The sequence below is a fragment of the Pocillopora verrucosa genome, chromosome 3 (genome assembly GCF_036669915.1).
Source record: "Pocillopora verrucosa isolate sample1 chromosome 3, ASM3666991v2, whole genome shotgun sequence".
NCBI lineage: Eukaryota > Metazoa > Cnidaria > Anthozoa > Scleractinia > Pocilloporidae > Pocillopora > Pocillopora verrucosa.
Genome location: NC_089314.1, coordinates 24,698,683 through 24,723,971, shown reverse-complemented (window position 1 = coordinate 24,723,971; position 25,289 = coordinate 24,698,683). Strand labels below are relative to the sequence as shown.

At 37.7% G+C, this 25,289-nt stretch overlaps 2 protein-coding genes across 7 annotated transcripts in view; one reads left to right on the top strand and one right to left on the bottom strand.

Moving 5' to 3' along the window:
* On the bottom strand, positions 1–24,885 carry LOC131788557 (sodium- and chloride-dependent GABA transporter 1). Of its 6 annotated transcripts, none has more exons than XM_059105642.2 (6): positions 24,623–24,885; positions 8,907–9,267; positions 4,148–4,943; positions 3,446–3,815; positions 2,916–3,117; positions 1–2,160 (listed from the first exon to the last, which is right to left on the bottom strand). In XM_059105642.2, exons 1-6 carry the CDS (start codon positions 24,686–24,688, stop codon positions 1,895–1,897), a joined length of 2,061 nt encoding a protein of 686 aa, XP_058961625.2. In that variant the 5' UTR covers positions 24,689–24,885; the 3' UTR covers positions 1–1,894. The 6 variants fall into 6 exon arrangements, with proteins under 6 accessions (XP_058961625.2, XP_066020526.1, XP_066020527.1 ...); XM_066164429.1 differs by lacking the exon at positions 24,623–24,885 and adding an exon at positions 20,283–20,298; XM_066164430.1 differs by lacking the exon at positions 24,623–24,885 and adding an exon at positions 20,031–20,139.
* Positions 20,718–25,289, top strand: part of LOC131788559 (histamine H2 receptor) — a 13,992-nt gene continuing 9,420 nt past the window's right edge. Inside the window, exon 1 of the mRNA XM_059105646.2 lies at positions 20,718–20,810. The gene's annotated coding sequence lies outside the window, so the exon portion shown is untranslated. The remainder of the gene's footprint in view (positions 20,811–25,289) is intronic.

Sequence of the window (25,289 nt, the reverse complement as noted above, 5' to 3'; positions counted from 1 at the left end):
TTTCACAAACCAACTGTTTCCTTGGTTTATTCTGAAATGTTCATTATCTTTCATTGGTAATATGAATTACTATGTAAGCAACAAATTAGAAAACATTAACTTCTACTTGCCTTAACTAATTTAAAATGGCACCATTATTTAAACTGAATCTACAAAGAAGATCCTACGTCTTTCACGAAGTGATCTTATTGAAATAACACCAGCACTTCCCGGGCGTCCGTCTAAGACAATCGACCATTTTGACATTTGACCAATGTACATGTAGTGATGAGATTCTACAAAAACCCGAAAAATGGTTAACAAAAAGAGTCCAAACCTTGTGCAATTTTTAGGATAAATGGTTGACAGCTCTCAGCTTGCCAAGCCTTTCTTCTTCATTGACGTCTTTATGTTAAGGGCAATCGTTAAAACTACTGCACATCATTCCAAAGACAACAAAGATAATGAAATCAGGCTTCAGTTAAAGCTGATTTCTACAGCACAAGGAAGCTTAACCTTTCTTTGTTGTTCTTTTTACAGTGGTAATTCAATTTATCATTTTCCCGGTAGCTGCTGGTGTTACTTTGATCTTTGACCACATTGCAAGCATTAACCTTCACAAGACAACAGTAAAACTTTATGAACGCCTTAATCAAACTATTTCTAACATCAGCAGTTGTATACCACCTGCAGAATATAATTGGAATTTTAACTATGTTATAACAGCGATAAATATTTTTAGCAATATTTGCAATTATAGTTGCTACTAAAAAACGTAAAATGCTAAGGAAATCTTTCCTCATGACACTATCCTCAGACCTAGTGAGAGAATGTCTTTTATAATTATCCCATGTGTAAATTTGACCGATCAAAAGCCAAAGATTGCATGCATTGAATCGACGCAGCTTTCTTACCAGTATAATGATTAAGTGAACTCGCAAGAGGCATCAAGAAACGGTTGTAATATCAACTAATGCAGAATTTTTTGCTGTAATTAAACGTTCTTGTAACAGTATATTACATAGCAAGCCATTTTTTATTTTGAAACATGAAGTAGATGGCAAATAATTTGACATAAGTTTCCAGCTAATTGCGAACAAACAAACATATTTCGATTACAAAAGTATGATTCCTTTAGTTTTCGTTTGGAATTTGTTAAAGCATAGTAAGTTCACAAAAACCGCAGACGCTGACATTTTCAGCTGACATACCAGCCGCCTGAAGGGGTTTATTTACTAAATAACTTGTCTTACGGGAATTATTATAGGTGAAACCTGAGATGTCAATTAGTTTTTAAAGAGACAAAATATGGCTTTTTGTCTTCATTTGACACATTAACAGTTCGGCTAAATATTTTCAGTATGATGTTCTTAACGTTTAGAGTTCAACTCTCAAGTCTCACGAATAGTAAACATTCTCAATCCGGAATTTATCGAGATTACAGAAGAGACCTCTTCTATACTTGGAGTTGACAACCCTTTGTAAAATGAACATCTAAAAGTGGAATTTGAAAAACAGCGATAAAGAAGCAAATGGTATACGCAGAAGATATGTTGCTAATGTGTAAAGTCTGTCTTACATACAAGCGGCAAATTTACATGAATATTTGCTACTTAAAATTAGTTCATTTTTCTCATCCTTTTCCCCAACGAGATCGGCCTACTCAAACCTATAACTCATTCTTTCCTTTTTCTGTAACTCCAAAAACTGCCATTATTTTAACCATTTTAAACATCAGAGTCAAGTAAGCGAGCTTAACTAAAAATTCTTCTTAAAGTAATCAAAATTTTAAAAAAAACCCTCTTATACTATTGTTAGTGCAAACCATACAAACAATACCACACGTGCTTTTTTCTAAAATTAAAACAACTTAAAACAACTCTTTTAGAGACACACCCAATGAAATCAGGATTCTCTAGAGAGTTTCCATCTCGCCCTGTGTTGCTAAGCCTTCGCGTAACTCTATCGCTTTCATCTCCTCCTCGTCTGGCCGCAGAAGGAAGCATATCCTCTGATACAGAGAACTTCCAGGGGTTTTGATAAGCTTGTAAGTGGCAACCCCCGGGATCCACAACATGGAGGCCAGCGCTAGAACCCAGCCACAGAATTCTGCCCATGGAGGATACTGATAATCACCATACTTTACGCCGCTCCACTGAATGACACTAAATAAGAAAACCCCTAGAGGATAAGAGGATAAATAGGACAAACAACAGTGAGAACGGCTGGCTTTAAATAACTTTTGAAATTTAGTACTTTTTTATTGAGCGCCATAAAACCAAAACCAAAGTCATCACACCGTCCAAAAAGATCAAAGGACAAAAAGCCGACGCGAGAACTTGAGATAATGTCGTGAGATGCTAACTGGTAAAAGCCTTATGTAGGGCAACCTTACCGGTCAATACGAGAGGCGAGTGGTTTTTTTAAATCACTAACTACCGTAAATAACAAGGGGAGAGAGGAATTTTCAGGCGACGGGCACCACGGCCATGGTTTTTCCTTATCCCACGTTCGCGACAGTACGAAAAAAACATCCTCCCTTATTCCATTACCGAGATCAAAATTTCATAATTTCAAAATTTCAAATTTTTGCAAGACCCTTTGTACATCGCTGATCCTCGCAGTATGCAGGATGTGTATCGTATATTAACGGGGTAAGGGCTTAGCGCAAAATTAATCTCTCAGTAGTAGCTCAGTGGTAGAGCATTGTAGCGCGGACTCCGAAGGTCTTAAATTAAATTCAAGACACAGATTTTTTCTCGCCCGCGACAAGACGATTAACCATCTTTTCTAAAACAGCAGTGAATGTTCCAGGACTGAGTAACGATTAGTTAAGGCTGGTTTGACAATTTGGTATATTTCTCCATTACGTTATCCCTCTACTTGTAGGTTTTAGACGAGAGGCACACGCGTAGTTCTTTTGTATCACCACCAACCTAAAATAACAAGCGGGGTGAGAAACTTCCAGGCAATAGGCCACCATCGCCATATTTTGTAACCAATCATGTTCTCGATGTCTTTGGCAAAGCGGTCTGCTCCATAGCCCCAGGAAACGGTGAGAACTTCAAACAAAGCCAAGAACAGCAAGGACACTCCACCAGACTGATAGTTGTACAGGTTAAGAATATACATGCCGCCCTAAAATGCAAAGTATCACATGTCTATTTACTATCATGATCAAGATAAAATGGCCTCCATACACTAATCAAGTCATGCCACTAAATTGAACAAATTCCGACAGTAATCATTTGTTTTCTTCCTAGTAAAACAAAACGCACCCAAAAAGCTTAAATGTTCGCCTGTCCTGAAACAATTTCAAATTTCCTTCTATTTAAAAGCGATTTCCTACATGGATGAAGCTCTTAAAGTAATTAAAAACCGACACAGCGGTCAAACACTGTGCATGCGTATCTTTATAAAAACAATATGGCGGACTTTGACCCCTGTGTTTTAAAAACCACAGTACCTGCATGACCATAGGGATACCCAGCAGGAAGCAGAGGAAACACAGGAAAGCGATAAACAGCTCTTTGCGTTTTTTCAAAAAGCGCGGGTACTCATCCACAAGGCCAGTCACAACAGCTTCAAACATGGCGAACTGGGTATCAAGCCCTAACGTTAACAACATGAAGAAGAACAACACAGCCCAGAATGGAGAAATAGGCATCTGGGCAATCCCCTCAGGATAAACAACGAAGGCCAAGCCAGGACCGGATGTAGCCACGTCTTTGACTGCCTTGCCGGACACGTGTGCCATGAAGCCAAGCACGCTGAAGATCACGAAGCCAGCAAAGACACTGGTACTGCAGTTTATAACGGATACAATCATGGCATCTCTGAAACAAACAAAGTTTGATGGTTACGTCTAGGACATGAGCTAAGCACATCGTCGAACATAAAATGGGAAGCCTTCTCCATTGCAGTTTAGCACAAGTACTGCTAAGGCTTCCCTTTTTCCCTAAATAAAGAAAGGGGCTGCGAGAGTAGAGTGCGCCGGCGGCTCAGCCACAGCTCGAAAAGGGTCTTTTAGATCCGCATAATGTCCCCAAACAAAAAACAAACAGAATATCAATCAAACAGACAAACAACTATGATAATGACGGAGGAAAGTCGAACAAGCAAGCAAGCGAGCAAGTAAAAAAGTCTTATTAAAGTGTGCAACTCTCACCTGAAACAGTTGTTATGAAACTGGTTGAAACTCCCCATGGTAATGAGCGAACCAAATCCGATACCAAGTGAATAAAATATCTGAGTGGCAGCTGTAGCCCAGACAGAGGCATCGGCCAGCTTCTTGAAATCGGGCTTCAAATAGAATTCGATGCCCTTAGATGCACCAGGCAAAGTAACCCCCCGGATAAGCAAAATTACAAGAACCACATAGGGGAAAGTGGCGGTGAAATATACCACCTTCCCCGAGGACTTTATTCCCTTCCACAGACAAAAATACACCAGAATCCAGGCCACGATGAGTGCTACTAACAGCTCGACACGCATTGAACCGAGGTCTCCCATGTCGTCTGTAATTCGAAGGACATAATTTTCCCAGAATTCTTTGCTGGGAGAATTGCTATCCACGGCAGAAACTTTCGTGACGGTAGCAGTAGCATTTGCAGTAGCGTTGAGGGTCGTGTTAAGGCATTTCAACATTGGCATGGAAGCATTCATTACAGTCATGTTCCCGCCAGTCAAGTTTCCAACTTCTGGAAAGGTTTGGTTAATACAAGAGGTGGTGTAGAGGAGCTCCGTGTTGTTCCCTGTTGTGTTACTGGGCACACCTCCATTTTCAGTGACTCTACTCGTTTTCTTTGCGCGTGCGCAGTTGGGTGTGTTCCACCAGTTATTACAATTTGCCCACGGAACCATGCTGGCAAACGACTTAAACATGTAGTACAAACACCAGGCGATAATGACATTGTAGTACACACAGCAGAGAAAGGACACGACCAACATGGAAAAACCCACACCTAGGCAACCATTCAATCAATCAATCAATCAATCAATCAAATATCATATACTATAGGCTACAAATATTAGCTCAGTGAGAAAGAAAAATAGAAAATACGATGAAAGAGAGCTTTTAGATTGAGAGTCTTAAAACCAAAGCCAAAGTAATCACACTGGCCAATCAGAAGGAAGCGCCGATGAGAACTTAAGAGAAAAAAAAACAAGAAAACAGCTTAAAGAGCGGGAAAAGCGTGGGTGACCCAGTCGTATTAGTTTTAGTTTTGCATCTGATTGGTTGTGCGAGTGGCGCCGGCGTGTTTTCTCTACCAATTATTGAGCGGAGTAGAGAATACAATCCCGGGATGTTTTCGGCACTCTATTGAAAAATGCTCTATACTACGAAGAAAAAAAGATAGTCAAGAATCGAAAAGAGGAGTGCAATTGACGAACATGAGAAATCAAAGATTCACGTTAATTGCGCAGATTCACGAACAGCGACACAGCACCATCAGCGAACAACTATCAACTCACAGCCCTTCTTATCGCCGGCTCGACTAAACAGTCTTCCAGGATCTCTACATTAAAATAAGGCTTTACGACGCAGTCTCTCTAAAAGCGGTCGAAAAGTAATCGAAACCACCTTCAGCGCTCAAACGCCCGATAGGACTTCTATAGCGCGTGATTTAGTGGCGTGCTATTCTAGAATTTCACCGAAACCACAACAACTCGTACTAGTAATGACGTTGTCATGCTGAGGTCCAACGCGGCTAACTCATCATGGCAATCTCCGGTCATAGCAGACAAGTAAGCCTCAGAAACCAAGAGCTTGCTCTGATATCCTTTCCCTAAGTGTTGAGCGGACGGCCATATCAGTCACTGTAGCCGAGTTTTACGGTGCTGTCATCCCAAACAATCTCCATGTTCCGGTAAATTCGGCAGTTGTTCGTTCATAAAACACACGCCTGAACAGTTTGTTTTCTACTTGTCATGTGAAAAAAACTTGCGTGTTTTTATGAGCTACGATTCGGCCGGATTTCATTCAACATTTCACTTTCAGATTCTGTATTAGAGATTTAAAGGCTTCAGGCCAAAGAGTTAAATTCGACCTGCCGAACTATTCAGTTTGTAAACTATTGCACAATGTGAACTTTGATGGTTTGACATTTTTGACAGCTTAAGTTTTGTACAGCCAATCAGATTATTTGAACCATTCTAACAGGGATTCTGATTGGCTTATTCTAGCGTGCTTTATGAGAGAATAAAGCACGCTGACGACACTGTTGTTCGCTTTGGAAATAAAGTTTGTTTTGAAAATTGAAAGTAATGGGTGGGGAATTTGACGGATTCTTTATTATAAAACAAATTGAAAAGCCTTGACTGCTCTGTTCCGTTGTAAAGCTCTTAAGAAGCGGCCAGAGCACTCAAGAAGTGGGAAGTAACACTCGACTACGTCTCGTGTTTCTCCCTACACTTCTTTCGTGCTATAGTCGCTACCTGCTTGCTTTACAACAGAACAGAGTAAAGACAAGGCCTCTCAATTTGTTAAATAAAGGGTTGATCTAAATATGCAAATCTAAACAAAACCCTCAATTTAGAATTTTTTGAAAAGACGAGCTTGGAAATTTGTGCTACTTTTGATGATCGCTGAAGCGATTTTACCCGAAACGCACTGGACCGCTGTTAGAGAGACTGCGTCTTCATTTCATTGTGGAAGATTCTGTACCTTCCTTAATTTCATTGTGGAAGATTCTGTACCTTCCGAGAAAACAGCAGAATATTTCCTTTGACACGTTCAATGTGTCCATGGTAACGCATATAAAGCTTTCGGGCATAGTGAAGACTCTGCCAGGGAGAGCTTTTTCCGTACATTTCCTTGCAGCTTGTTCTTAAAAGTAGGGTCACCTCAAAACAAACAGTTTGATTTATGTCTGTTCTATCGTTCGCCGCTACTGATGCCAGTGAATAGCTTTCGAGGGCACTCAAAGTTTAGATCACATATCAGATGACTTCAAGAAGGCGGGCCTTTGCGACGATCACTTCAAATAATGACTGAAAAATTCCGAGTGCACTTAAGAACTACGGTGAAGGGAATGTTGCGACCTATAACAATGCAGATGACAAGACGGAGGCAGGACTTCACGAAGATCACTTCTAACAATAATTGAGTATTTTTCGAGTGCACTTAAATATTCTGATAAGGAGAGAGTGGTGATATTCTAAAATGAATCGAGCAAAATGCCTATTGATCCCACTAATTTACTTGCAAATGGGAAAAATTGCAGATCGGTAAAATAAGCGGCGAATTGTAACCAAAGACACAAAGGTGGAATTTCTCATAGATTACCGAGAAAAACGGCCGAATTTGAAACACTGTAGCTTTTAAATTTGTAAAAATTTGAAATTTCATCAATGGACTGCTAATTTTGAATCGTACAAGTTCAAGGCTTGTGGCAGCTTTCTTAGCAAGGTACAATTTGCTTCAATTTTCTCCAGTCACCGACAAACCGCGATTCCCAACGAGACGTATAATGGGACAAGTCAAAACTACACAATATATAATAAATAGCGTCCACATGATTTTGTTTTCGAAAAAAAGTTTACTTTGCGAAAGAGTTTTACACAGAGCCGATTGAAGAAAGAAGTCTCTTCTTAATCAACACCATTTCCAAAATTTGCATTTTCAAAAAGAAGCTTTCCCTGAGGAATTCTCTAACAGCTTAAGGACACAGTACAAGAAAATTTCGAAAGCGCGAATATTTACTCCACCCAAACACAGGCAGACTTAAAATATTGAACATTTAAATTCGAAAACAACGACAGTTTCACCGTTTCCCGCAGAGAGAGTAGTAAAAGTTTTTCCCGCAAAGATACTACGCTTGCAGCGAGAGCATTTGTCTAGACTGAACAATTTTGAGTCATGGTGTTTGCATGTACATTTGCGTCATTTTAGGAATATTTTTTAGTAATTTGTTGGACATTTTATGTGATTTAAGTAATTTTGCATATTAAAAAAATAAAATTTGATCTCTAACCAAATGTCCCTATATGGAACTACTAATAATGAGATAATCATCGGGCTTAATTTCTACCGCGTTGAAACACGCTCTTATTGACAGTAAGCATCGAGAATGGCTTGGCACGAAATTTACAACTAGGAATATAAACTACGTCGGAAAAAAAAAAAGAGTTGATAACAAGAATAGATCGTTTTAAAGATAACACATTGTTTTGTTGAAAATTTATCGGGTGATCTTTCCGAGGATCATCCCAGCGATCAAAATATAAAAAGTAATCTAAACAGGAGCGGTGGTTCTTAAGGGAATTTAAAAACATGTTTTCATGAAACAACATCAATGAGAGCGTTATATATTGACCCTTGCGGAGAGCAAAGTAGAATGTGTTCTTGTCTAAGAGTGAGAACTAACTAACAATGTGTAAATTGTTATCAATATTGCATGCTTTGTGCGAGCAAAACTGTAACAGTGTTCTGCCTCATAAATTAATTATATACTTCATACAAAATTTTCGACGAAGCACGCTTCGAACCTGCTCATTTCGATTAACTGACAACCGTTTTCAAGAAAGACTCTCTATCTTAAGACAACAATATTCCGCTTTTGTATTCTTAAATCGTGGATATTGGGAGAACGTCATCAAAACTAAAAATAACCTTATCAAATAAAACTTTTCGTGGTTTATTAAAAATCATTTTAAAATTTCCATTCATCTTCGAGATCAAGTAATATAGAAACAAAGCTTTCAGACACGGAATTTGGGATGAACTACACACGACACGATACTTTGCTACCGTGAAAAAAAATCACTGAACATGCTGTCACAAGAAAGATTTCAATAAAATTCCTACAGTGTTTCTCTCCACAAAGTAATACGCTTCGAACTGACCGTAGTATTTAAATTTTTATTGTAGAAAGATAAATAGATCAAGGACGATGAACAATACTTCTCAAGAACGATACAATTACCTTTGGCCAAAGGACATATGGCCGCCCACGATGTTACAGGTCCTAAGCTCACGTACTGGCCAAGGGCAAGTTCCATGAAGAACAATGGCATTCCACATAGAAACAGCATACAGACGTAAGGGATGAGAAACGCACCACCGCCGTTCTCGAAACACAAGTACGGAAACCGCCACACGTTGCCTAACCCAACAGCGTAGCCGATACACGCGAGGAAAAACTCCACTTTCTTGCCCCACTTTTCTCGTTCTTCCATATTGATCTCAACCTCTACTTTATATTCACCGTCTTCTTCGGGTGGATTATCCCCTTCCGCAGCACCGTTCAGCGCCACTTTCTTCTCGTCGTCTTCCATGTCTTCTTTCTACCAAAATAAGAGCATGAATTCTGTGTCTAATCAATTCGTCGACGCCAAAGCCTGAGTAGAATTAAGAGCCTTAAAACGAACGCACAACACCCAGCCGTGAACTAACTAGTGCGCTTCTCCTTACTCCATGAATATTTACCTCAGCTCTAACTGGCGCTAGATTGGTCAAAGACAGACGCGCGCAATCAAAGCCCTCATATTTGGTTCGTTATAAAGAAACTCTTAAATATTACGCTCCTATTGGCTCATTTAGGCACCATTATCTTCACACCAAATGTTAGTTTATTTCGATAAAGCAGGTTGTGAATTTAGATTATTAACGGACCGTTTCCAGGTGTTTCAGGAAGCGTATTCCGAAATAAAGTTCTTATCGCGGGTAGGAAGTTGGTTCGGAATATTTCGACCACTGTGAAGTATTTTCAAACCGACTGACGCAAAATTGATCAGGCTTCTTATATTTTCGCCACGATTTCACGAGAGCTTCAGGGACAGTTTGCGGTGTCAACCTAGTGGGAAATTTTTTCGTGGTTTTCATTGTTTCGCATCATTTTTCACACTAATGAGCACAAGAATTTAAATTTCCCTACGTGATGCTCTCCCAAATATTCGTTTTTTTTTCGATCCAGAATTAAAGGCGATAACTTTTCACCGTTTCAATAAAATCTTACCACGACATCGAAGAGTTGCTGTAATTTTGTACTTAAATTAATACTTATCTAGCAAGAAATTCTTGGTTAGAGTCCATTATAATTACCTCAAAAGTAGAAGATAATGATCACAAGGTTTAAACAATAACGGGTTTACGCCTTACTTTCGAAATAATATCTCCTTCTCTCATCAACTGTAGCTGAAAATGTTTCAAATTCAATTCCACGATTGTCCGAATTGGCGAAAAGCTTGCCAACAAAACAACATAACTATTCCACTGGTATTACTGTTAATCTTATCACTGAATATGTAAATTCATTCTCTAGTTTTTAACATCCTCAGCGTGGGATTAGAGAAAAAAATATACTCCAAAAGTGGGCGACAGGAAGATTTTTCGTCTCAAAATTGATGTGAAAATCTGCTGCATATTTCGCTCGCTCTTCAAGCTGATATCGATTCATTGACATTTTGGAATCCTTACAAAGCAATATCAGATTATCAGTCCCACATGAATTTTATTCCAGAACTTTCAATTATTTTATTATCACCTCAAGCAGAAACTTTTTGAAGGTTGAAGTTTAAATCTGATAAATTAAAGAAATTTTTCCAAGGTACTTTTGTAAAAACTTTTGTTACCATATATAGCTCGCCCAAAATTCAAACATTTATCTTCAGAAAATAGCTAATTTAGTATTGATGAGCGCGTTCAAACTTTCAAAATCAAATAGGGTTGGTTTAAACCCACGCTTCAACAGGTTAGGAGAAGCCCAGTTAAGCAATCATTCAACGATTCTTACGACTGTGGGCAGGGAGGTCTAAATAGTCACCAAGGAAATTATCTTTACACTACATTACATCAACTTATCCATTAATTAAAAAAAAAAACGGCAGATAGTTTAGGTATCTAAATAAGTAAGAAAATTAACTCACAAATCTGATTCTCGAAAATTAACATTCAGTTGATTATTTATTCACAGGAAATATAAATTTCTGTTCAGGATTCAAGTATTAACTGAAAAAAAAAAAAAAGAAAAGAGAAGGTATCCAGTCATAAATATCAAATAAGGGATGAAGGAATTATGACAAGGAACTGATATTAGGGGAGAGCAGTTTCTTTTGTCTGTAAAAGCCGTGACAATCAAATAATCATTATATCTCGGGAATGAGTAATTTATTCACTGAATCGAGATCAAAATTCACGAAACTGCCTCTCACCGATTCAAACTTTACATCGTTGAATATAACTCTTGAGGAATTAAAAACAGGCATTATAGGTTTCATCCTTATCTACATAAAAACCTCAAGAGAACAGAAACGATGTCCGCTGCGAAGCACAGAGGTGTGTCCAGCTAAACTCATGAGAGGCTAAAATAGCTGCAGAAAAAAAGTCAAAATACCTTTAAAGCTTTGAGCACCTTGCTGTACCTGGTATGTAACTGCTAATTAGGGACGCTTGAAGAACTAAACGAAAAATGTTGAAAACACTTTCAATTTGGTAAGAATGAAGCCGCCTCTTTCAAAGAGAGCAATTTTTTAGTTGAGTTTCGAAGTAATCCGGGTTTGCTTGAGTTCCTTTTTTTATTTCCCTGCTCTGCGATTGGTCCAGAAAATCCGTTCTCACCAATCAGAAGCAAAACCCACGCCTTGGTCACCCGCGTTTTCCCGCGCTCGAGATGGTTACGTGTATTTGCTATCGTTATTGATTAGCTCCTAGTGATGTGAACTGTTGTTATTTCGAAGGTTGGCCGCGGTTAATATTTGTCTAGTTTTTCAAGGAGACTGAGGCGTATCAGCTCGACAGGAAGAAAGAGAAAAACCGAGAGATGAAGAGACTAAAATTCAACATGGATGGCTACGGATTAAAAAGATTAAAACGGATCACAAATGAGAAGTTTTAAAAAGCTGTGCTGTCCTCGGTTTTTTCAACATCAACCGAACACAACGTAGCTCAACAATTTTAATAAGTGAGGCACATTCTTTCCACTCATCTGCTTCTCAAAGACAATCCGTTGCTCTATTCCTTTCATTTTGTTCACGCCGGTTTCATGGCCGCAAAAATTTCAAACCAGGGGTTTCTTTGGACTTAGATATTCCTTATTTACAGAAATCAAATTAATAAATTCAAAGTACTTAGTGGATTTATGGCTTTGCTCAATCAATACTCGTCACTTCATTAAGTTTTATCAATAAGATCTTCAGCTGTATTTCATACATTCACGCGATTTTATTTTGCAGAAGCCAGGCCGGCAATGGAAATTTACCAACTAAGGAGAGAAACATAACACGCCGGTTTAGAGTCTGACAAATCCTTAGCTACAGAACAGTTAGAGCCACAAAAGAAAAGGCGCTGTTACATCAGCTTGAATTTTCTCATCCACTAAAATTGGTAGTAAGGAATCATCGACTAAAATTGGTAGTAAGAACTCCTAGACACAAATGTAACTCTTTTACGGCGATTCTAACTGCCACCAATCTCACACTCGGCCTTGCATTGTTTTTCGGAGTCAGTCATCGCTCCAAATATTTCGTTAGTTATAACCTTATTGAACATTGCACATTGCCTCCAAGTATAATAAGAAATCGGATTAAGAAGTCGTTGGGTTTTTACTATTATATAAAAATTATCATCACTGTCATAATCATAACTATTGTAACTATTACTATTAATATTATTATTATTATTTTGAACTTATAAAGACACGCCACTGACGTTTAGAGCGATAACCTTCTAATTTGAAATTTTTATGTTTCTACATTTTCTTTCTCCTCGCACTGCCTTTACTTTGCTACAGATTAATCTTTTACACCATAACTGTTCTCTCTATTCATTTCCTAGGATGCTGATAAGGAGAATTTGTCTGAAATTCAAGAGCTTCTCCGGTTGTTGATCGTTTCATTCACTCTTGTGACCTTAATATGTGATTCAGGGGTGATATCGTAAAAAGAAATTAGATGCTAGTCTCTCTTTGAGGTTAAAAGGTTAACCACAATGAAAGCAATGAAACATTTACGGTCGGTTATTTAAACGAAGTCTTACCCTAACCTCAGTTTTACGCAAGCAGTGGGCTTGACGTATTCTCTTCAAGGGTTTTTTTTCATCAAATAAGTGTCCTTCCACTGCCAGTTTTCGGCCCTCTTGACACTGTTCTCAAAAGGGAATGTTCAAATAAAAGATTCCAAATAATTTAAAACGCGGATTTGTTAAACAACGGGTGATCTTTGTTTTGATAACCCGCCTTCAGTCTCATTAGTACCTGCTGGACATTGACTAAGTCACGTCATATACAAAGACTTCATTCACTTATAGAGTTGTTACAATTTTGTCATAAACCTAGCCGACACTTGTGGGACGCGTTTATTGTTTCTTTTACTTTCGTTAATTCACGCAAAGAAGAGATAAATCAAAGCTCTAAGCATGCGCACACCTGATCATGAGCAAATTGCTGCTTGTGCCATCAGTTAACCAAGAAAGGCCCTCGATTTCCCAGTGCACCTATTCTTCGATGGAACTTCCTGATGCGACAGAAAAAGGCCTAGTCCATCTCACTGCGAAATTTTGAACAAATAGTGATTGTCTTTTCAAATTTACAAATTATTTTACCAGTATAGATTAAAGGAAGCCGAAACAATCAAATCGCTTTCAAGTTTATTTATGACGGGCGAATCACCTAAGCTGAGCTCTCACTGGAGGTTCTGCAACACTCGTAGAGACGTAGAGAATATTCATGGGCCAAATCAAATAAACAGTCCGTACATTCGATGTATATCGCGCTTAGAGCTTCGAAGATATGATTGCTTAAACGTTTGTCTGACCGATCGCAGTCGGAAAACTTTACAACACCTCTGCTATCAGCTGCCTTGTACCTAACAAACCAAGATGTTTCCTATTTCGAAGTACTTGATCGCATAAAGATCTTCCGATGAAAATATCTGAGAGAAGGCCACTCTCACGTACCAAAATAAGACAACTGTAGCTATCTGTTCGCTGATAAAACTCTTAATCATTTACATTTAATAATTCGAGTTAACTTTAGAATGAGCTCGAAATGGATATTCTCAAAATAAACCGTGCCGTTTTAGTTAGGCTAGGAAAGGAAGGCTTATTCCGACGCTTATCTTTATAAACTTCAGAGAAAACTGGATTTCTACGTAAGAGTTATTTAAGTCACGTAGAATCCGGTGACATAATTTGCACAAAACGAACACAAATGGAGAAACAAAAGAAACACAATTATTCATGAATACAAAGTTACAAGAAAAGTATACTTTGCAATAGTTCGTTTTTGGGTTAATCGCCTCCCACAGAAGCGCATCATCTTTAAAAGTAACAACCAACCATTTTTTCGTCGGACACGAAACCATAGATGAAGCGATTTCGTCCACTGTATTAATTTTAACGGTGCAAAATTTACTACTTAAAACAATCGCTAGGCGAAATAAAATAAAGAGCGCAAACACAGACAAGCTTTAAACTCAATCGTATGACCTCAGTTAAATTAATCACAGATCCGAGCAAGACATCCTTCAAAACAAAGCTTACCTACACAGACCTGACGGCGAAATACGGAAATCCCGCTCCAAAATTGAAAATCTACGCAAAAAGAGGACGGATAACACTTTTTTGTTTGTATCGCATTGAAAGGAGTGCAAATTTTTAATTAGTAAAGTGAGTGCATTGTTTTCAAATCCCTATGTTCATAATAAATTCAACGGCCATGATTATCACTGGCTGGAAAAATCGTTTGTGTACGGAAACTTCGCACCGAAACTTCACACAAAGTGTTATGATTGATTAATTTTTTTAATAATTCAATGGTGTACATCCAGTGACGATACGAAGGGTAAAAAAATTCGAAAGAGCGAGAAAAAAGTTTTCAACATAGTCTTCGTATATCCGACGTCATAATAAATTTTTTTCCAAACTAAAGAACATTAAAACGCTAAAAAATAATCATATCTTACCTAAAAATATTATCCAACAAATAGAGCTTCATTTTAAAAGATTTTGCACAGATCAAATCAGGTAACATCGCACTTCAAACGCAGTGTTTTAAAAAGTAAGATATCAAAATAGAAAAGGTAGATAACAATGTTATTGTCTCGTATCAAGGCTATTGGTCTCACAATATTTCATACTGCAGATCATCCACGCGGCCCCGTTTTAGTCTCAATTAGTTTCGAAAAAACGCTGATTAGTTTGCAGACCTCCTGCAAGACTTAGCAGGCAAGAACGCACTTTCTGATGGATTGTAAAGAAGGTTCATAAAACACAACGCAATTTAGAGGAATAATAAAAGAAAGCGTGCAAAAATATCCAATAAAAATCGAAGACTGTGAACCGCCACAGTATCTGACAGGCTTCTTTTTCTTTGGTCAAACAACAGAATTGCTTTCGTTTCAAAATAAAACGAAAAGCGTTACTTCAAGACCACCTGAGCAGAATCACCTGCTATTACTTTAACCGGTAATTTAAATAACAATTCATTTGTTGAAAACGAAACAATTTACTCTTGCGCAAACATAAGGGTTTTCTACGACAGGTATCTACAGCAATTGACACGGAAAATCGACCACCTACCATCAAGGATCACGACTCTAAGAATAAAAAACAAAAAACAGAAAACAAAAAAAAATTGAAATATTGCAACCCTAAATTTTTTAAAAGAAGGCCAGCATAAGTTGGACCTAAATAAGCGTCATCTCAGCTGGTAGTACAGATCGCAACATCTGCGTTTGTTCGCACTGAGCAAAGCTCATGACACGACATAGCATAGGCTGAATATTCTTGACAAAAGAACTCTAAAAAATTCATATCAAAACTGTCTCCATATGTCTTAAGGGATGAAATAAGGTTGAAATACTCGACAGAGACAAGATCGTCCAAGCTTAATCCAGTATGGCTGCTTTTGAAAGGAAGATCTTTCATTTCTGCATTGTTTATCTTAAGTGCTTCCTGAAGTTTTTTTACATTCGAGACTTATAACAGGGTTATTTAAACAAGAAAAATTCAACGTGAAGCAGTCATGTAACAGCTGATTGTTGTTAGAGATTTAGCCTCAATTTTGAAGATTGTCATATACAATCCGTCCCAATCAACTCCATCCTTAGCCCATTTTGTTTATTCGTGGTCAATTTTTACCTAGTCTGTGTTTTCATCCTACCGAGCTGATGTATTGCAGTCTCCCATAAGTTATAATAGCCTCAAACGTCACAAAATATAACGTGACCTACCCTTTTTAAAATTCCCACCCGTTTTTTTCAAATTTCTCTTTTCATTATTTTGTTCAACTCAAACGCGTTTGTCAGACCTCAAATATCATCTAAATATACGAATATTACAATAAAAAACTTGAAAAAGTTCTAGTGAAATAGCATAACTCTTGGCCTGTCTGCTGCAGCATCACGTCTTAGCCAAGTGATTCTTCAGCGATCTTTCAGTAACGGTTTTTCGACGAACGCATGAATTTTACGCCTCAAGTTCCCGTTCGCGGGAAACCTAAAAATCCCCACCGCACATTCACTAGTTACCTTTTTTTTTCGGTCGCGAGAAAAACAATTGACTAACGTTAATTAAAAGCTAAAATCAACCAAGCTCGAGTTTCAGAGGACATGACTTTGGATATAAACTCCAACTGAGCGGAACAGGGTGAGGTATTAAGATTAAAATGAAATCATAATAGCGAATCGTGTTTTGAAAACTATAGATCACCACTAAGCAGTAAATTGATGGTGAGGATTTTCGTTCACCATCTCGGAGTTTGTGATTGGAGATTGGCTTCACGCTGACATATAAATTGTAGTTCTCTTTGTCGTACACCAAGAGGAAAAAGAGGGTACGCTGATCTTGGCCAAACATGGAGTTAATGAGGGTGTTGCATGTGTTATGATGTGGCCAAACATTTCCACAACCTAGTTCCGCTTTCGTAAGAACAAAGCTGGCAAACCCATGCGTTTGAAAAGGAAGTATTGAGAAATCACCACAGCTTGTTCTTTCATTACTGCATTCACTTGATCATACATTAATTTAATTGTTCATTCATTCACTCACTTATGCACTCATTCATTCATTCGTTCAGTCATTCTCTCATTTATCCATTCATTCCTTCCTTCCTTCCTTCACTCAGTAAATTAGTCAGTCATTCATTTATTAACTCGTTCATTCATTCACTCACACTTCGTGCATTAACTCACTCATTCATTTATTCATTCATTCAACAACACACTTATTCATTCGTTCGTTCATTCATTCTCTCATTCTCATTTATTCACTCATTCATTCATTCACTCGCTCACTTACTCTTTCATTAATTCATTCTCGTTCATAAAAAAAAAAATAGTAAAACAAAATCTTTATTCAATACTCATAAAAAAGACCTATGTACAGTGCTTCACTTAAAAAGAATTAAATTTGTACCTTAACATCTGTTAGAAAGAAAAGAAAAAATCATGTCTCAATATCTCTTGAACTATAATCCACGAAAATGTTTCTCTACTAATTATAATTACTATTACTATTAGCAATCACTACCAATATTTATTTAACATTAACACTACCAATATTTATTTAACATTCTCATTCATTCATTCGCTCTCAATTATTCTTACATTTATTTATTCAGTAACTCATTCATTCTCTCATTCATTCATTCATTCATTCACTCCCTCACTCCTTCAGACATTCATTTATTCATTCACTCATTCATTTTTTCATTCACTCCTTCATTTTTTCAAAGTTGTTCATTTACTTGCACACTTTTTTATTCATTATTAGGGTATTTCCGTTTCAAATTTGGTATGTAAATTCATCCTGTAATTACCAAATAACCTTGCTCCCTCAAAGAAATCTTCTGCTATGTACCACGTTGGGAACATGCAATTTCGTATTATGCTCTGTCTTTTGTTCATATATACACAAAATTCTACTCAGTATACATGAAATTCATTTCGAAATGGATAATTCTGGTCTACTGACCTTCACTCTGACCAAACCCTCTTTGATTCTCACACTTCTCCACGTCATAGACTACTTAGTAAACTTTAGATTATCTACTTAAATATTCACCATCGGCGAGCATAAGTGGGCATGCTGGCCACATGACCTTGGAAGATTAACCATTTGTTGTCAGGACACTAACCCAGCCCTTTCACAAGAATCTCACAAATGAACAACAACGCACTAATGCTTCCACTCAACCGAATCAATTTTTGACCGCGTAAGCCAAAACAGGAACTTTCGTGTAAGTCAAAAGACAAGGTCAGAGGACAAACTAAGTACTTCCACTAGTGGAAGTTGGACAAGACAGTCATAGTTTGGAGACTCATCGCGATAACTTAAACCTAACTAACTTCGATATAGTAACTAGATCTGATGCCAAATACACTCGATCGCAAAACCACTGACACCTAAACAGCATGATTCAGGAACGATGAGACCCAACAGCTTTATGGGAAATCTTTCAATAGCTACAAGATCAGTTCTTTACTCTTGGAATATAGTTGTTTCTGAAAATTATTTTCAACCATATGCTCAACAGGTTTCAAGACAACATTTATTCATAAGTCAAATAAATTGACGGCCCAAAAATATTGAAAAATTATGGCCAAATTGATGCTAAAAATTCAATCTGTGCTCCAGCAGGTAATTAAAAAATAAGCGCGCTTTCAAATTCTGACGAACAAGATTCAAGCGACCAAACCAGGTGCGAAAAGGTAATTGGGTTGTTAGAGAAGCCAAATCTTCTGTAATCTGTAAAACCTCAAGGCGTAGTAAATTAGCTGCCAAATATGTGTAAAATAGAGCCGATGACATCCAAACCGATACACCAGAAACAACTAAAATAGTAGAATTAAAATCGCTTGCGCGGCGCGGAAAAAATTTTCCACATCTATCGCTGGGACTGTTATCATCGTCGATTTTAAGACTTTGAAACCCGTTTATTCCACTTTAGCAAGTATCCTTCTGCACGGTTGCTTTTCGTTTTTACGTCCACAAAACTGTACTTTGATCAGGATGGAGCGTGACACGAGAAGGAAAAACCACCTTGATCATTTTTCAAACGTCCGCCACGCGACAGACGCCATTTTAAATTATGTTGATAATTCTACGTACTCAGGCAAAAATTTCGGCATTTGCTCCTCGTTCATAAGATATTTGGACGGAAAACTATAGCACGCCTATGGAGAAAGAAACAATTCGAGGAGGGAAGGTAAGAGAAGATTTACTGCATAAAATTATTGCGTTACAGATTCTTAGGATAGAGTGAATGGTTGACTGGGTGAATTTTGCGTCCATTCGTAAACTTCATAGTATGACTAAGGCACACCATGGGGTAATACTTGTAATGTACGAATATAAAAATGAAAATATAACTTTAAAAGAAAAGAAGGTTAACATTACATCACTATGTGTTTGCGTCTCATTTCTATACTGAATATTTTCACGTTTTGCATGATAACAATTAGTCAGGAAAGAGCCCTCATTTTCTGAGGTTAAAGGCAAAAATTGGAAGTACTTTCATGTCGCATGTTTTCATGTTCAGCTTTCTGTTACTGCGAAATGTTTTATGATTCTATCTATCCTGGGTAATTAACCGATGAGATGCACTAAGCAGCTGCTAAATAAAAAGTTTGTTAAAGATAGATGCAAATTATATATTTTTCGACGTGACATTAATGAAAAATGAGAAGGTAGACTTTCGTAGAAATCTCTCCTTTTGTTTGCTGATATTCAAGGCATCTTAAATAGTTTTCTGCAAAAAAAAATTCATTTTCCGCAAAAAAAAAAACAACAACAACAAAAACAAAAATTCAGACATCCCTAGAGAGAAAACCTCTTTAAAATCATGGCAAATTCTCAACAGTAATATAATGTATATCGATGGCCCTTCTCTTAAAAAGGGAAAGTCAAGTCTCCAAGTTAATTTATAATTAATTTCTATCCAATTCAAAATGGTGTAACATTATAAACGAAGAGCGCCTCTGAGTGTTTAGCACTAAACTGATGAGATTCCTTCGTAAAAGAAAAAAAAACCCGCGCTATCTCTATTAGCTGAGCAGGTTTAGAAACTAATACCACCTTGAACCCGAAGGGTATTTTAAAAATTAATTCTCACCTTCAAAGCATTACGATCCACATAAACCGACAAAAAAAAACTTTCCTTTATATTCTTATGTTCCCTCACAGAATTTTCGTAATGTGTGGGACGCAATGACGCAGATATGTTTCACCTTCCATAAACACAGCATCAATGGCTCCACATGTAATTGAAATGACGATTTCCATGTAGATTACATTCATCATAGCTATGCACAGGCAGTTCCGTGCGAGACATGGTACACTTTAAACGATTAAAGTTATTACTCACCGCCTCCTTCGAGCCAGATAATTGGAAAGAAATGTTTAATTTGCGTAAGTGGGAAACTCCCTTTTATCCCAAATGTTCTGAAAAGGAGGCCGAGGAGGAATGAAGTCGAAAAAGAACTAACACTCAAAGTCGAACAGCAGGGAGTATAAGTTTAGCAGAAATCTATAAAAACATATGCCGTAAAAGGTTTATTCGTAAAAAAGTAATGTATACAAAATGAGTAGCTTTGTCTCCAGGATGTACGTGGTGTGAGTTCGTCATTAATTAGTCAATAAGGCCATTATGTGAACTAACGAGACGTGGACAAATTTAAGTGCTGACGAATTAACTACCAAGAGTGAATGGAATTCAACTGTTAGCTCATTGAACAGGTGCAAGCGCGGTATAGCTGACGAATTACGAATCAATACATAATTTCCAAAAACATTACTAGAGCACCAGTTGTGGTGAGCGATTCGTCCAACTTGTCAAGTCTCCTCCGCTGAAAGAACGTTCGGAGCTGTTTTGTGTTACTTTTCATTGATTTAGGTGAGGTATAGTAACTTTCTTTAATTCAAGCTTGGATTTTTATCATTTTAGCTTAACGTTAGAAGATGTTTCTGAATGATTGATGAACACTCAGAGAGCCGAAATGAAATGATCTTCGTTGCGGTATCTCCCGACTTGCGAGAAGAAGCTCACACTGTATTTCGAAGCTCATAGTTATTCAAGCACTCATCGCTGTCGACTCCCGAAAAATTTCAACCGAAAAGTGGATTAAGATAGTGAAAAATTACTTCGCAAAATAATTTATTCTAAACGATCGCCTAAGTTAACATTATTGAAGAAATACTGAGATCAGTGAGAAGCATCCGGCACCGAATTTTTCTGGTTTAATTCATAAAACGAAACGAGGAGTCGGTGAAAATTGGCTCGTGTCTCGCTATTCAATAAGTTAATTAATATATAAATATATAAAAAATTCAGGCGCAACTGAAGCAAGGCCCATATTGAGGCGACGTGCGGAAGGAAGAGACAAAATATACCGCGTTCTGGCGCTCACGGCTTTCCCTCTCCATTTCTTTTTTCCCTTAAACTTTACAATTCATGAAATTACACCTCTTGCTAAGATAGAAATTTGAAAAAGAGGAATTTCCCAATACAAATAAGGTTTACTAATGCTGAAACTTACGTCTTCTTTTCATTTTCATCACTTAAATTTTCCTTCTGATGACTGAGTTTTAGTCTTTCTAAAATGAAAGTTCGGGCACAGGAAATAACACTGCTTCCTGAGCATCGGATGAACAATTAAGAGCTTCACTTGGGCCAAGGAGGCAACCTAGAATTTCCATGGGCCGTGCTTTCAACCTCGTCTTCCGCCCTTTTTTAATTTACAATTGCGTCAGCGTTCATTCATCGAGATATGAAATTTGGAGAGCACGTAAGAAGCGTGAGAATTGCTTGAGGGGTAGCCGAGGGCAAATGAAGCTTCGCACGTCCTATAGCTTCGCACATACTTTACAAGCTTCCCAAGACAATGATCAATAATCTCAAACCAATGTATTTTCCAAACATCTCTTAAAAATCATTCATTATTGAAGAAGGAGGTCTTTAGTTAAAGCCACCTTTCCTTTACTCATTATTTATATCACGCCCTCTACACTTTTATCACTTTTGTTTAGTCACGATAGATTGTGTACTGAAAGAAACCGCAAGTGTTTGACGTCTCACGGTAGCAAGTCATTCTGCTATCCACCCATCACTCCGTGCTATTCCTTTGCGGTTCAGATTGGTTATCATTTGCGTAGTTCCTTTTCAGAGCCGTAGAATGGCCAAAATTTTAACCGTTAGCTGTAAAGGCCATCAGCCCATAGAGACACTCTTTGCAGTTGCGCACTAAAGATTCGTCAGCTTAAATCATTGTTTACTATATTCGCCCCCAGTAAATCTTGCTGCGTTTGGTCGAAAATTCTGGAAGCTGTAGGACTTTAAAACAAAATCACCAACAGACAATACATTTAGGACACAAAAGTAACCACAAGCGGTTTAAAAAAAAACTACAAAGTCAGGAAGATACGTTTTTCACTTACCAGCCTGAATTTGTATCGCGTTTGGGAATCCAAGTATAGTTAACTTCAAAGCTATTAATATCGCTTTTAGGGGTTAAATGCGTATTGTATCTAAATATCTTGACAATTGACTCAAAAAAATTGCCCAAATTAATATTTTTCCAAATATCTTGACAATTCATTGTTAAAAGTTGCTCGAGGTGTAGCCGAGAGCCATTCTAACTTCAAAAGAGCTCTTTAGCTGTATAAATTAACAGATTTTAACTTTTATTCGCACAAAAACATTAACCTAAAAAATTTTCTCCTGTAATCACAACGGAAATGAATTAACCGTTAGCCGTACGATGGCCAAAATTTAACCGTTAGCTGTAAAGGCCATCAGCCCATTGAGACCTTCTTTGCAGTTGGGCTCAAGAGATTCGTCAGCTTACATCATTGTTTACTAAATTCGCCCTCAGTATATTTTGTTGCGTTTAGTCGAAAATTCTGGAAGCTGTAGGACTTTAAAACAAAATCACCAACAGACAATACATTTAGGACACAAAAGTAACCGTTAGCGGTTTAAAACAGGTCCACACCTAACTACAAAGTCAGGAAGATGCGTTTTTCACTTACCAGCCTGAATTCGTGCTGCGTTTGGGAATCAAAGTATAGTTAACTTCAAAGCTATTAATATCGCTTTAAGGGTATAAATTCATATTGTTTCTAAATATTCTTGACAATTGACAAATAAAGGCTGCTCGAGGTGTAGCCGAGAGCCATTCTATCTTCAAGAGAGCTCTTAATACTACCCAAGTGCTTGTTTTCTCGATGAACGCTGAGCAAATATGATCCACAACATGACCAACATGACCAACATGAATCACTTTCACTTTATAACAAATTAAGGTTTAAGATTTAAATCGCAGTACACGCTTGAAAATGCGAATTATCGTTAACTCTACAGCTAATTTCGCCGCTTTTAATCAATAATGTACATCGTCTACATTATCGGGACGTAGCCGAGAGCAATTTAAGCTTGCAAAGAGTCTTAACACTTCCCAAGTGCTTCTTATCTCGATGAACGCGCAGCTAACGTATGAATCACTCGTTTTCTCTAAGTCAAAATTTTCAGGTTGCACATTTAAGACAAAATTAGCCATCGAGCAGTACTTCTAAGACATAACAACAAGAAAAAGTGGTATCTACCGGTCGATAAAATGGTTCAAACGTTGCAAAGCCTCACTTAAAGTCAAAAAGTTTAGTTTTCATTATTCAGACAATTCGTATCGAGTTGTCTTAAACATATTTACCCGAAAAATTCAGATTCAAAAAGGTCTGTCTCAATCGGGAATATGGTACAACATATCGTGCGGAAAAAATTGTTTTGAAAATGCATCTGCGTAAATAAAGATTATATCGTGGTGCAGTTAGCATATAAAAAGGCACTGATAAACACGAGAAAAATGAAACAATAAACGGTGAACGGTCCTCGTGATTTGGCGTATCATTAACGAGACAAACTCATTTCTGAGTGAACGTTGACGTGAAATGAGACAGCACAAAAAAGTAAAAAGACGCACTGAACCTAAATACGGAAAATGAGGTAAGAAGCTTTCTACGAAAGGAAAACAAAGCGCTTAAAATCGAAACAAAACATCCTACCGAGAAAAATTCATAAAGTGCATTTTTTGCTGCAATCCGCCGTTCACATTGCTCGTTTTCTGACATATTTTCAAATCCAAACAGCATGCATCTATGTAATATAAACCCATTGTACGGCATTGTTAATCCTTCGAGATTCATAAGTTTAGCTGTAATTTGAGCTACAATGCAAAAGCTAACACGTTGTTTATATAAGAACGTACCAATAAGAAATGACTGACTACCTCGGAATCTTTACTTTAAAATAACGAAGCGTAGAGAAAGTTATCGCCTATCGACAGATTAACTCAATGAAGTGAATAACTGTAAGAACAAATTAGCTTTTTGGTGCCATTTCCGCGCGCTTTGCGACTTCGCGACGTTGTGTACTCATCGAAGTAGTAATTTCCAAAATACAATCGAACCATTACGAAATCGCGCTTTAGATCCGGGCAGCCAAAGCCCTGAGTAAACCTTTATGCCTTTGGACTGAATACTATAACCTTTGCATATTAGTTCTAGTGTACCATATGCGGGTTGAACCCTATCAAAATCTCACATTTTTCGAAAATATCACGACGAGATTCAAGACGAGTGACGAGTGAGCGGAAAAGAGCGCTTACAACCATGTCGCTGTCAAAGAGTCACACAACTATAGAGCTACTTCACCTTTCTGTCGCCGTTTTCATGTCTCGTCGCAGCTCCATTCTCGTTAAAACTCTTCTTTTCGTCCATGAAGCTATAATTACTTGCTCTTTCACCGTACGCGTGTTGCAATCGACGTGAACTCAAATCAACTGCAATTGGCTTCTGCAATTAGCCTCATCAAACATTAACCCACAAGTTTAATTGTATTCTCAAGAAAACAATTAATTCACGGAGCAAAGCAAGCAGTGAAGTGAAAAGCGTTAGAGCACGTGTTGACACGAGATATTAGCAAATTCTTCTAAACTTTAGTTGAAAAGACCACTCTCACGCTACATCCCTCCCGGTCAACCCGTGCACGGGGGGACTAGTATCGTTTTCTCAATCAGCCTGTCCCAGGCTCTCGGTGAAAGAGACGGCCGAAAGCAAAAAAGAACTGTCGCTAGGGAAACGGTTGCTTTTACTTCTTACGTTAGAGTGGCAGTGTTAGGATTGGTACCCGGTATATATTCATCATTTAAGTGTAGCATCGCTAGGTATTTTCACGATTTGTGCCGTATTTTGACGATTCCGTAGAGCGAGTCAAAATAAAAACAAGTAAAAACACTCAACGATAATACATACCAAAACGTCTAATAAGTTATTTATGATCCAACTACTTTTCTTCTACTGTATTTCTGTCATTTCTCAT

Bases quoted from the DNA above. Each gene is read 5' to 3' on its own strand.
- LOC131788557 (XM_059105642.2), bottom strand. From the start codon at position 24,688: ATGGACGAAAAGAAGAGTTTTAACGAGAATGGAGCTGCGACGAGACAT. The intron at 4,944-8,906 runs GTAATTGTATCG...ATGGTTGCCTAG, and splicing joins CATATGTCCTTTGGCCAAAG to GTGTGGGTTTTTCCATGTTG. The intron at 3,816-4,147 runs GTGAGAGTTGCA...TGTTTGTTTCAG, and splicing joins TTTCATAACAACTGTTTCAG to AGATGCCATGATTGTATCCG.